Raw genomic sequence first — 13,132 nt, 5'->3', positions numbered from 1 at the left:
ACCTCTGAATCCATACTAATTCAGCCACCAACATTAGTTAAACATTTCTGAATCCATACTTTCTGGAAATACAGTATTTGAGCTGAAGGTACTTCCAAGAAATCCCAAGTTTGATGAGGGTACACCGATGGAGTGTGCAAAAACTCACCAGTCTCTGGAACTCCTCCTGGGTGAAGCCCATGTGCTGCTGGGCAGTGAGGTAGTCCAGATTCAGGGTGGAGTTGAAGATCAGCGGGTCGTCTGTGTTAAGAGAGTAATTTGCCTTGTCTTTCCTGAACCTGCAAATGGGAACAAAAAGAACCAATTGACATCATCGTCATCATCATATTTTCCCACTCGGTGCAATAGTGGCCTTTGGGCGCGCCTAGTTGAACCTTTAGCCAAGCAGGAACTGGGTTCTCTTCATCATCTTTCTCCTGGCCTGCTTAACATCCATGTCCGACAGCCTCTCTATCCAAGATCAATTTCAAATATCAAATCTTTCCTGGCGTCCTCCGTTAAAATATAACTTGTTTCTGTAGTTCGCTAATGTCTAGTATACATACATATTTCAGATGTTGTAGGTAGCAATTGTCACGTATTGGGAGGATGTCGGTTATATAGCAAAGACGTCGTTAGAGAACTTGAATCTCCGGTACAGGCCACCTTTGACTTGTCAATTTGGGTCAATATTCTTTCTTCTGTCACTTAGACTAGGAGCTTTCTTTCGTTCAAAACCCCCTCGTACCATCTTTCTCAGTAACCGTGCTATTTGAGCTCAACCTTTCTGAGTTTGTACTCTGTGCTGCACTCATTTGAATGCGCTGCATTGGCAGTGTGTCATTATGTGGATGGTGCCCACTCACCTGATGACCGGGTGCTTGGTAAAGTCCGGGTCACAGGCTCCGGTGAATTTGCTAGAGATGGGGCACACCTGAAATAACACAGAAGCACCATACTTAACACATTCAGTCTCGTCAAGGCAAAGGGATAACAATCAAAGGTATATGGGTTCAATCTGGTAATACGATATCATTTAGACATAGAGCTCCTAGACTGTAACGCAAGTGTTGTACACTTCCTTGTTATTTGGATAACCGCTCTGCTGTTGGTGTTATGGCGCATAACACGTCGAACTCTCGTCTCTGGTATTTCTACAACGAGACTCGTAGTGGGGGTTATCTCAGCCAAGGTTGAGAATGAATTGGGGGAAAGGAACTTTGGCTTTGACTCCCTGCAGTACATGAACCACGACATGGAGGAGAAAGGGATTGTTGCCCACGAATGTCTCCCGCTTGAGCCCCGCTTCACGCTGCCCGCTGCCGAGGCACCACCGCCTCGGGCGCTGCCCGCTGCAGGAGGCGGTGGTGCCTAAGCGCTGACCGCTGCCGAGGCGCCGGTGGTCCCTCGGCAGCAAGGCTCCGGCGGGAGACAACCGCGGTCAACAATCGCGGGCAACAATCCCTTTCTCCGCCATGTCGTGGTTCAGTCTACTTCAGATTGATGTGGACGCCTGAGAACCTGACGCAGTCGTTTGAGATTCATAATATCGTCTGGAGGCTCACACAGCTTTTGGCCTTGATAATATATATTATATGATATAGATATCTATGCATAATATGATATTATTTGGATATAGAGCTCCAGGACTCCCGCCGGAGCACCTGGAGTGCTCTAGAATATTTACAGAACACGGCCAAAGGCTGTGTGCGCCTCGCCATTGCGATACAACCACTGTAAACAGAGGGCATGGTACTGTGGCTGCAAACTGCTCAGGGCCACACCCCAACCCTCCTCCTTGAGCCTCCTCTCTCCTCCTCATTTGCATTAAAGCTACACATACTGAAGGTTTCATCCAGGTCCATACCAAGATTGGATTATGAGATCTAATCCGATTTCAGAATCGGTTTCTTCCTTTGAACATCCTGTTTTCAAGATCAGAGCCGATGACTTCTGAAGGACCGGGGCCTGATAATTGGTCAGTGGACATACCTCAAAATGCATCTTCTGATCCAGGAGCTGTTTGTAGAGGGCTGGGTCTTCCAGAGTCCGGTAACCGTGGCCAATGCGCTCCGCCTTGAGAACCTCCACCGCCTAAAGATACTTCAAATGTTTCATTTGGAAATGCTTCAATGGGAGTCCATTCTGAACACTGTCTCATACTCTGTGTGTGTGTGTGTGTGTGTGTGTGTGTGTGTGTGTGTGTGTGTGTGTGTGTGTGTGTGTGTGTGTGTGTGTGTGTGTGTGTGTGTGTGTGTGTGGGGTTAAAGACCTCTTTGACCACGGAAGGCGGGCCGACCTCTCCTGCGTGGACGGTCCTGTGTATCCCACAAAGCACCGCCTCCTGTCAACAGGCCAGGACACACACGTCACATGATGCACAGACGATGATTTCTAGACCAGCGATCCCCAACCCCTGGAGCCGGTCCGGGGACCCACTAGTAACAGGCCTTGAAATATTTCCCGAAATATATAAATATATTTTAGTGTCATATTTTATAACTAAGGCTATAAGAGTCATGTCATTTCATCCAACACATAGACATAAAATCTATCAATATGCAACTAAACCACTGTATATTAAGCACTGTACATGAACTGCACATGCACTACTTTTGTGTTTAAGTCTCAGGTGACTTTTCTTGTGTTTCTCTCATAAATTGTTGTTTTTATATTATTGTGTTGTTGAAGGGAGCCTGAGACTCAAGCATTTCATTGCTGTTGCTTTAATTGTTGTGAATATGACAAATAAATCATCTTGAAAGACAGCCACATCCTTTGTTTAAAGATGATGATTCTTAAAATGAAGCATTTAAAATCGACCACCGGTCCTCCATATGCCAGTCCTTGGAACAAAAAGGGTTGGGAACCCCTGGTCTAGTCTAACCCTGCTGGAGCAGCAGCACCCATTTAGTTTTGTCCTTATATTATGGGTGCTTTGCCTAGCACCTTGAGATACATCATATTTCGTACCTGCACTGGGAGACGTCAAGGAGAGAGAGGAAACCAGTTTGGTTACATCACAACAGACGGCCCAGAGAATCAACATAACACAACATTGACTCTCTTGTTTTCCTCTAACAACACTGGATTACAGGCACTTGATAGCGGGACAGAGATAAGGTCATTTATATCTATATGTGCAACTTCCAAGATTAGGTGAGGCCTGCTGCCTGTTGTGGGAGAGTCCCTGACCTACTGGAAGAACTAGACTTCCCCGAGATGACCTCGATCATTGGGTGGTTAAGAGATAACGGTTCATATTAGTGGACTCTGCTCCACTCCTTAATAAACCGTCAGCTCAGCCAGTCCACGTCCAGCTGGGCAGTCCAAAGGAAGCCCATTAGACAGGATGGTCATTAGTGAGATGGATCGTGTCTATAAATGCCAATATTGTTTGGTGTGCCAACACCCTGTGATATGAAAAATAAGAGATCTGAAAAATATTTAGACATTTTCTGCAATTTCAGCAAAAGGATATTCCACGGGATAAAATCAGTTAGTTCAAATCTTGTGTTCGAGGTTACAGAAAACCAATCCCTTGCCTGTAAGGACTGGCACTTCGTCATGAAGGGTTCAGAAGAAGAGTGGAATTGGACTCTGGTCTAGGGGATATACTCCACACATTATTTACTTGCACAAACCAAACAATAACCAACATAACCGCAATGTAACCGTTTTATTCATTGCACATACTGCTTTAAGAGCAAAGGGAAGGTTAAAGGTCACTCAACAGAAGGGGTTCAGCCAAGACGTGATACTGAATAAGACGCCAATTGACTACCGTTTCAAGGGGTGAAAAGTTATTTGTACTAATAAATAATGAAGTTACATTTGTGTATTCGTCCACGCTGTTGGCTAGGACCTGCTAAGTGTCTGTGCTCCCTCCAGGGGAGATAATCTACAGCCACCTGACCAACGGACCCACGGCCTGTGTGTTATCTGGTGGTTGCTCAGCAGCCAGGACGGTTTACCTCATAGGCCAACCTGTGGCCGGACTGGGCATCCGTGTTCAGGGACTCGTCTCCAGCCAGGTCGATGGCCACCACTCCTTCATGACGATACTTCTTGCACAGCTCCACCACAGTCATGGACCAGTCTGTACAGTGAAAAACCGTTCAGGACACTGCAGTGCTCATTCAGGAACACAACATGACTGTATCCTACTACTGTAGGTCAGATTTACACACACACACACACACACACACACACACATGTAAAACCACCGAAACACAAGGGGAATTTCTCTCTGATTACACCACAGGAGTCTTTTGCTTTTTGCCATTTCTTTTGATGTACGATAATCTGTAAAACCTGAGCCAAATAATTTAGGACGTTTTAAAATGCTATACAAATAGTAAAATATAGTTAAACGATATTCTCTTGCAAAACCAAAAGCTTGTGGAAATAGGACAGATTCCGTCCGGATTAGTCTTGGTCTAAAGGCAATATTTAACACAATTAGATCGCCGATTATATTCAACACATTTCTTCCTCATAGCAAGGACGTATGAACAGGACTATTGTGAAAAAAAATCAGCACTCAATGAGCTGGTGAGATTAGGAAGCTTAAAGGGGGGAATATTGAGGGTCACATATCTATGTATGTGTCGCTGTCCGTCTGAAACAACCCAAATCATAAGTGTCTTAAACAAATCAAGGCGATAATTAAACTAAAGAGGCGTGTTGTGTCATCGAGTGAGTGTTGTGTCATTTACTCAATACTATGACACAACCTAGCCCTTCCCCGCCGCGCCGCGTCCCGTAACGAGGCGTCCCGTACCGTGCCTTACAAAGCTGTCCCGAGGCGTCCCGTACCGAGGCGTCCCGCCCCGAGGCGTCCCTTACCGAGCCTTACAAAGCCGTCCCGAGGCGTCCCGTATTAGGCCAGTATAGCATAGTGAAGAGTGCCACTTTTTTGGTGTGTAAGAAGCTTGTTCGGCTGGTGGAATCTCTGCACATGGAGCCTCAATGCGCTCAACGCAAACAGGTGTGCCATCAAACCCAGTCCCAAAACCCCGTCTGACTCTTCATCAGCAGTCATCCACACACACTCAGGTCAATTCTATTGGATTGTACACACTATAGTGGGTGTGCTACTGATGAATACTGTAGACTCATATGACACATGGATTCATGAAGAACAGCTCATCTATATGTCTGCAATGTTGATTTCAGAGAACAAAATGGAAGATTTGAAAAAAAATGGAAGAAAAACTTTTTTGTATATGGAAATGTAAACACCAGTTCAGTCATAACATTGAATTTTACCTAGGAGAAAATCCAATATGGCATTTCAAGCTATACCATTTCAAAATAGGATATAAAAATACATATTATCAATGGTCACCATTTCAGACACTAGAGCAGATCAAACCGGTTTGATATGTTCTATTATTGTGTGGTGGTACTGAGTCTGAGGTCGGATCAGCAGCCAATGGGAAAGGGTCCCTGTAACGGAGTCATGAAAGACAAAGCCATCGTTTCCCTTTTTCCCTGAACCTTGCTGGGTTCAACTCGTGATGTCTGATCACATGACGACAGACTCCAACAATAGACATTCAGTCTCAATGTCATTTTTCTTTTTGAATCTTTTTCAATCGTATTTCTAAAAGGTACCCTCTTGAAATGCCCTACTTGTATTTCAGTTGAATTCAAAATGAATACATCGGAAGAATTAGGTCCGTCACGGATCACTACAAATTCAGTATGTTAGCATGAACAGTGCATTACTTGGCATGTGACGCATGCAGCAGAGAATGGACCCTGGCTTGAACATTGAAAGCCTTTTCTCCTTCCTTCAGGCCCTCATTCACCAGACGCACCACGTCCATCCGGGCTCACGTCGCCCCTGGAGGAAGCACAACAACCTGTTGACAACAGCTGGGTGACAATACATGTAAACACTGTGTTTAGCCACGAGCATAACCCATTTAATCATTAAAATAAAATATGACCGCATTAATAAGATACTGTAGTTGGTAGGTAAGTGGGTTAGAGGGCTGACCTTGATATACTTTAAAATATAGATACAGACATATTCAATGCTCCGTTCACTTGCATGGGGCTTTCCGACTTCCAGCCGTGAATTCTTTTTCGATAATTGACCGTTGCTAGGCATATAATTACCGCTGTCAAGGAAAGTGGATTTTTTGCCTCTCATTCACATCTTTGGTATTACTCCGCAAGTAGTCCTGTTAACTTATCATCCCCAGCTTATTCATTGCTGGACGACGTCAACGTCTATGACTATTTCTCTGCTGATCAACACTACGAATGGTATATTGTAAAAAGGACACACCGTGTTAAGTAATTTTTTGTTTTGAAAAGCAGCCGTGTAATAAGCGGGGTAATGTATAGAACGTCGCCGAAATATTAACGCATCTAAATATTTTCCTGATAATGACCGGTGTTCTACAGTATGCATTATCCCTTGCATAATTATTATTATATTAATGTTGTAGTAAGAGCTAACTTGTTTCATGTTAAGGGAAACGGCTGACTTACTCCTCCTGGTCCAGGGGATGGGTTCCACTTGAGTGTTGGCCAGGAAGTGAGGACTGGTACCTCACCTCCACGTAGACAACTCCCTCTTTGGCTTTGTCCTCCACAAACTCGTAGGCGATCCTCTTGATGGCCTCTCTGTCTCCACTGGACAAAGGAAAGCGACAGTTGGAAAGCTCATGATGCTGCACTTTACTCTTTGTACCACCTGAACTTATGTTCAATCTGACACCCTTTAACAATGGACCTCAGTCTGAAGCTCACCACAATCACAATGCTGCTTCACATGTATTAAATTAACTTGATTCAGTCACTTGATCTTGTGTATGTTAAACTGAGAATTTTTTTCTTGCGATCCATCTCTATTTATCTTTCCATCTTTAATATATATTTCACTATAAAAGGCTTGGACTGGGCTGTAGTGGTATTTGGAAATGTATTTTTCTCCTAGGTGTGCGGCTTTCCCCCTTTGCTCCAAGACTTGGCCACCCAGTCTCCCCCTGGTCCTATTAATCACATAAATATAGAACATCTTAAGGTGGCTCCTTTCACATGATGTAGAATGTCCTCCAGCATGTACTCTGCAAAGGAACAAGTGTCCCGGTAGTCATCTGGTTGGCGTCATGCTTCCCCTTCCCTGCAGCAATCAAGCCTACCAACCAGTTCTGCTTTAGCGTAACATTGCTAGCTAATTGCCCATGTTGTGCCTTTGGGTTCACTGGGTCGGCTTAGCTCAGGAGGTAGAGCATTTGGCTTGTAACCGAAAGGTTGCTAGTTCGATCCCGATCGTGTGTGATGTGTCGCTGAGCAAGAAACTTAACCCTAACTGCTCCTGACGAGCTGGCAGTCGCCTTGCATGGTTGACTCTGCCGTCGGTGTGTCAATGTGTGTATTAAACGATGTAAGTTGCTTTGGTAAAAGCGTCTGCTTAATGTGCTAATTTTAATTGTCTTATATACATAGTATATATATATACATGTTGCCCTAACCATTCTCATGGGTCTCATTATGGACAATCATCTTCCTTACATAAGGTCTTCCGAGAGTAGACACACCCTCCTTGCCTCACAAATGTTGAGCTCTAACCCAGAGTTCCCTTTACTCTCAGCCAGAGAAAGGGAACTCCAAAGAGCATGAGCATGCATTCAGAAGTGAATTTAATGAAAGCATACAATCAATACTGGATAAACCACAAAAGGTGCTGCATTAGCCACTTAGATCATCAAATTATGATCAAATTGTGGTTTGTGCAAGTAAATAATGTGTGGAGTATATTCCCTAGAACACATTCACATTCTACTCCTCTTCTTCTGAACCCCTTTATGACGAAGTGCCAGTCCTTACAGGCATGGGGAATGTAAATGTTCTAAATGTTAGATTATATGCCTTTGGCTGCAGTTGCAGAAAATGTCTACATATTTTTCCGATCTAATCTTTCATATCACAGGGCACACCAATCAATATTCTTGGCATTTATAGACACAATCCATCTCACTAATGACCATCCAGTCTAATGGGCTTCCTTTGGACTGCCCAGCTGGACGTGGACTGGCTGAGCTTAGGGCTTCTGAAGGAGTGGAGCAGAGTCCACTACTATCAACCGTTATCTCTTAACCACCCAATGATCGAGGTAGATAAATAAATCAGCCTAAATAAAAACTTGACAGAGCTGTATTTGTGATACTAATGTCAGAGGCTGTTATCATGATCTCTGGTTTTGGTTTCACATTCACTCACGCAATGACGTGCATGTACTCGGCGAACTTGCCAAGGAACTCAGTGAGGGTGGCAGGCTCCTGGAGGATGATGATCTGGGTCATCCCCTCCGACATGTCGGCCGGTAGGGAGACACCGCGCCTCCTAAAGGACACAGGGGACATGAAGACAGTCAACAGTATACATATACAATACACCCTATACAATACTATCTGGGTAGTACTGAGATAGCAATGGCTATAATTTAACAGGAGCAATGAAGGAAATTACGACTCACTTGGCTACGTCTAGAATGGTCTGTTACTCTGATGGCTCCATCAGGTGTACATGCAACTCCACCTGCAGAGGACAAAGACACCAACAAACAAAACCCAATGAACATTAGCTCCTATTATCCTTATCCTAGCCGTAACTACTATTCCGCCTCATCAAAAGAGAGGACCGCCTGGGATTCAATAAAAGAAAAGGAAGGACGAGTTTATACATATATTCAAACAAAAATGTTGCTATTAGAATTTAAGATAGACGGCAAGTCCTGGTAGATGTACACAGAAGGGATGAGCTGCTGCTGAGAGGTCAACCTGAGAGCCAGGAGCTGAGAGGTCAGCTCCCCGGACAAGCCCCCATGCAGTTACCGTCGGAGTGGGGGACCAGCCAGTAACATGGAAGTTGTCCCCTCCCTACTCAGATTCCCACAAATAAAGCCATCCAAACAGGTGTGGACCACAGAAGACATGTCATTTATTTCACATTTAACTGAACATAACTGATGACTGCCAGCCGCCAGACCAATCAGCAGGCATCAAGCCCACACATTTAACATGCACACCAATAAACTCATCATCGTATCTACTCAAACAAACAATGCAAACAGGCCACCATGCAAGGAAACGTGAACCCAGGGAGGGGCATTAACACCAACACATATAACTCAGCTATGACCAAGGGTCAAACACAACTCATTCTGCACCTTGACTCTGCCCCTGTCGTCAACCCCCACCCGGGACACCAGTGGCTATCAACAATAAATGGTCTTGAAACAAATACCATGATTTGTTCTTGGAATGAAGATGTTTAAGGATGTTCAAACATGTATCAGGCCAACCTATATTGGCATACTCTGGTATTAAGGGCGGAATATCCCATTGAGGCCTTATGCTCTTCCTTCAGTAACAAGTAAATACAGGGAAAGAAGTGCTGAAGTTAATGCTGTTAAGGCTGTTTCTGGACACAATAACCTATTAGTGAGGAAGTCCGCAAAGTCTATCGCAATCTATAAAGAAGTAAAGGCCTAACTAGAGACAGGGGTTGCAAATGAGTCTTGAATAGAAACCTGCATGCATGGCATCTTTTATAGGAAGCAATGTACAATGTATTTGCCCCTGCACAATAAACTTTTAAACAAACAAGGACACCTGTGAATATAGTATGATCGGCATAATGCTGCAATTAAGAGGAATGTGATCTCAGCAATCCCGGGGAGACAAAGGAAAATTGGAGCAAAGGCTTAAAAAGGTTCATTGTTTTCCAGTTTATTATATTTATGTAGCCACATTATATTTATATTTCCAATTTAATTCCTAGAACGTGGTGTAATGTCTGACATTTTATTGCGCGTGAGTCTTTGAGGATTGTTTTTTCTTCCAAACCGCAATGAATGTTTCTCAATATATCAAACTGTTGAGGCGGAATAGTGAAGGATTAATGTGTGTCTGTGAGTCAATGACGGCCTCAAGAGCATAGATGGAGCCATGCAAAACAAGGAAAGTCTGCAGACAACCATTGGTTTGATGGTATTGTTGACATGAGATGTCTGCAGTTGATTTGTTTATTATCTGTCTGCATTGCTTGAAAACGTTAGTGTAAATGTTTGTATGCGCCAGCTGTCTTGTCCGTCTTCTCTATGTAAATAACCGTGGTCCAGAAGTAATTTTGATCAACATCCTGTGAGCGGGCCTGACCATTTGGGAACTGTAAAAGACCCCCTCGGAACAATAGCGTCCAGGTTTTTACTCACAAGATAAGCACTCTGAGAGAGAGAGAGAGAGAGAGACGAGACAGAGAGAGAGAGAGAGAGAGAGGAGAGAGAGAGAGAGAGAGAGAGAGAGAGAGAGAGAGAGAGAGAGAGAGACACACACACACACACAAAGAGAGAGAGAGAGAGAGAGAGAGAGAGAGAGAGAGAGAGAGAGAGAGAGAGAGAGAGAAGAAGACCAGCTGTTTTTTCTCATCTGCAACCAAACAGCACATCCGTTTGGCATTATACTTTATATTTACTTTGCCAATTGTTTATCCATTTCTGTTGGCCTCTCTTCTTTCAATTGATTTTGTTGCCATTCTTGCTGTTTTGTGGCAACAAATTATATATGAATTAGTATATTATATTATTAGCAATTATTATATTAATTTCTATGAGATACCAAAGAGAAATGTGGGATTGTTAGTTTGATTGATCAAAAAGAAGCTTGCGAAAACAATATAAACTTAATATGAATAATTTATTTTCTATATAATTCCATTAGATTGGTCATGGGCTACGTCCTTCATAAGCATAATGCCATTGGGCCAGACTAACTCTGACTAGGCTACGTTTTGGCTGGGGATGTTGATACCATCTGTAAGGCCATTCTCTTTCTCTCTCCGTGGATCATCCTCTCTCCAGTTGCCCATCTTTCTTTCGTTCCTCTTAACGTTATCACAGCACACGCCATTGCTCAGTTTGACAAGCATAAACATACTTCGTTTGTCATGTAGCCTACATCTGAAAACGCAGCCTATAGGTAAAAGTTATTTTCCACGAGACCCTAACGACTTGACGAGAGGGCAATGCAAACCGATCTATGATCAGCTTCATAGAGCGATCAATTATAACCCCGGATCAATCTGATCAATATCACCCGGATCAATCTGATCAATATAACCCCGGATCATTCTAACCAATGCAACCCCGGATCAATATGATCAATATAACCCCGGATCAATCTGATCATTGTAATCCAAATCAATCTGATCAACCCCGGATTAATCTGATCAATATAACCCCAATCAATCTGATCAATACCACCCCAATCAATCTGATCAATTTCACCCGTATCAATCTGATCATTGTCACCCAAGATCAAACTGTTTGTTCATGTCCCCGCGCTTTGGAAAAAGTGGAGCAGAAGAAATGAGAAAGCAGGAATAAGAAGTGATCGTCCCTAGGTGTTACGTCCTGACCATTCAGTCATGTTTACGTTCGACTAACAGGTGGTTGTCCAGTGGTAGGACCTACCTTCGGCTGTTCGAACCCCACCGCTTCAGAAGCACCTCGGCCATAGCAGGAAAAGAGTCGGGAGGGCTGAACCTCTGCTAAGAGAACGAGTGAGTCCACGAGTTGGAGAACCGTGTTATGTACATAGTGTGTGAGTGCGGTGTGTGTGTGTGTGTGTGTGGTGTGTGTGTGGTGGTGTGTGTGGTGGACACGCCTCGATAGTGTACAAATTAAAACACGAAGTGCTGCAGATGCACTCTGCTTAACCAATAGTGCAACAGTTAAAACCGGTGCAGTCCCACAGAGCACTCCCACCCGGCGATCCACATGAGGTATGGGGTCAACCTGCACCCAGGACCGGATCAGCAGCTCTGGCAGCTTGGAGGAGATTTCTTCTACGCGCACGTTTGGAGAGGTTTACCTCTGTAATTGCATTAGGCCAAGTTAAACCATGTCGCAGAGGGTCTAGGACCAGGTTAAACCATGTCCCGGAGGGTCTAGGACAAGATAAGACGGGTTATCTATTTGACCAAAAACGAACTCAAAACGATTTACATCCGCTGCTACGTGGAAACAATACGGCCTTTACTGTAATAGCCGCGCAGGCGAAAAGGAGAGGGGACAATTCAACCAAGAGAAAGCGTTCTGCTCCGTCTGTGTTCATCTTAAAGGATTCAGTTATACTGAGTTTACTTTTTAATTCAATTCATATATATATATATACCATAAATATATATATATATGATATATATATATATATATATATACCATAATATACCATAAATATATTTTTTATACACAACCTCTGCGGAGGCGGAGGTAGTGTGGGGCCCTGGTAGTGTGGGGGCCCTGGTAGTGGCGGGGCCCTGGTAGTGTTGGGCCCTGCCCTGGTAGTGTTGGGGCCCTGGTAGTACGGGGTCCTGGTAGTACGGGGCCCTGGTAGTGTGGGCCCCTGTAGTGGTGGTGGGTCCTGGTAGTACGGGGCCCCTGGTAGCACAGGGCTCTGGTAGTACAGGGCCCTGGTAGTGTTGGGGCCACTGGTAGCACAGGGCTCTGGTAGTACAGGGGCCCTGGTTAGTGTGGGGCCCTTGTAGCACAGGGCTCTGGTAGTACAGGGGCTCTGGTAGTACAGGGCCCTGGTAGCACAGGGCTCTGGTAGTACAGGGCTCTGGTAGTACGGGGCCCTGGTAGCACAGGGCTCTGGTAGTACAGGGCTCTGGTAGTACGGGGCCCTGGTAGCACAGGGCGTCTGGTAGTAGTACAGGGTCCTGGTAGTACGGGGCCCGGGTAGCACAGGGCTCTGGTAGTAACAGGGTCCCTGGTAGTACGGGGCCCTGGTAGCACGGCCCCCGTAGTACCGTGGCTTGTGACTGCCTTGTGCGCTGCGATATGGTGGGCGTGCTGAGGGGGGGAAGCCCGGTCTGACTTGTGTGCAGTATATGAAGTGTGGGGCCCTCAGGTCCCGTAGTGCTGGTGGTGGCCTATGGGGGCGGGGCCCATACTACACCTGCTTCCGGCCCATGTGTGTGTACCCTGAAGGGGTTTGTAGGGCTTTGACTGATGTGTGCAATGCTGAGACAAAGTTGTAATAAAGAAGTAAGTGCAGTGGTTTCCTCTCAAGGTGGACCTTGCGAAAAAAGCACCGTTGATTTTGTTGCTACTTTTGACGGTCTGATGCAT

General features: G+C 44.9%; 1 protein-coding gene across 1 annotated transcript in view; it reads right to left on the bottom strand.

Annotated features, from left to right (window-relative positions):
• The window catches only part of ada (adenosine deaminase), a 15,596-nt gene extending 2,464 nt beyond the window's left edge, over positions 1–13,132 (bottom strand). Inside the window, 15 exon segments of the mRNA XM_030363911.1 lie at positions 149–278; positions 846–913; positions 1,972–2,073; positions 2,252–2,323; positions 3,954–4,078; positions 5,713–5,743; positions 5,745–5,830; positions 6,487–6,541; positions 6,543–6,630; positions 8,221–8,343; positions 8,477–8,538; positions 11,474–11,847; positions 12,033–12,040; positions 12,256–12,933; positions 13,080–13,132. Coding sequence (XP_030219771.1) covers positions 149–278; positions 846–913; positions 1,972–2,073; positions 2,252–2,323; positions 3,954–4,078; positions 5,713–5,743; positions 5,745–5,830; positions 6,487–6,541; positions 6,543–6,630; positions 8,221–8,343; positions 8,477–8,538; positions 11,474–11,847; positions 12,033–12,040; positions 12,256–12,933; positions 13,080–13,132 — 2,055 coding nt within the window.

Source organism: Gadus morhua, chromosome 1 (genome assembly GCF_902167405.1).
Source record: "Gadus morhua chromosome 1, gadMor3.0, whole genome shotgun sequence".
NCBI classification, from domain to species: Eukaryota; Metazoa; Chordata; class Actinopteri; order Gadiformes; family Gadidae; genus Gadus; species Gadus morhua.
Note: the sequence above shows the minus strand (reverse complement) of the source record. Positions and strands in the feature narration are given on the sequence as shown.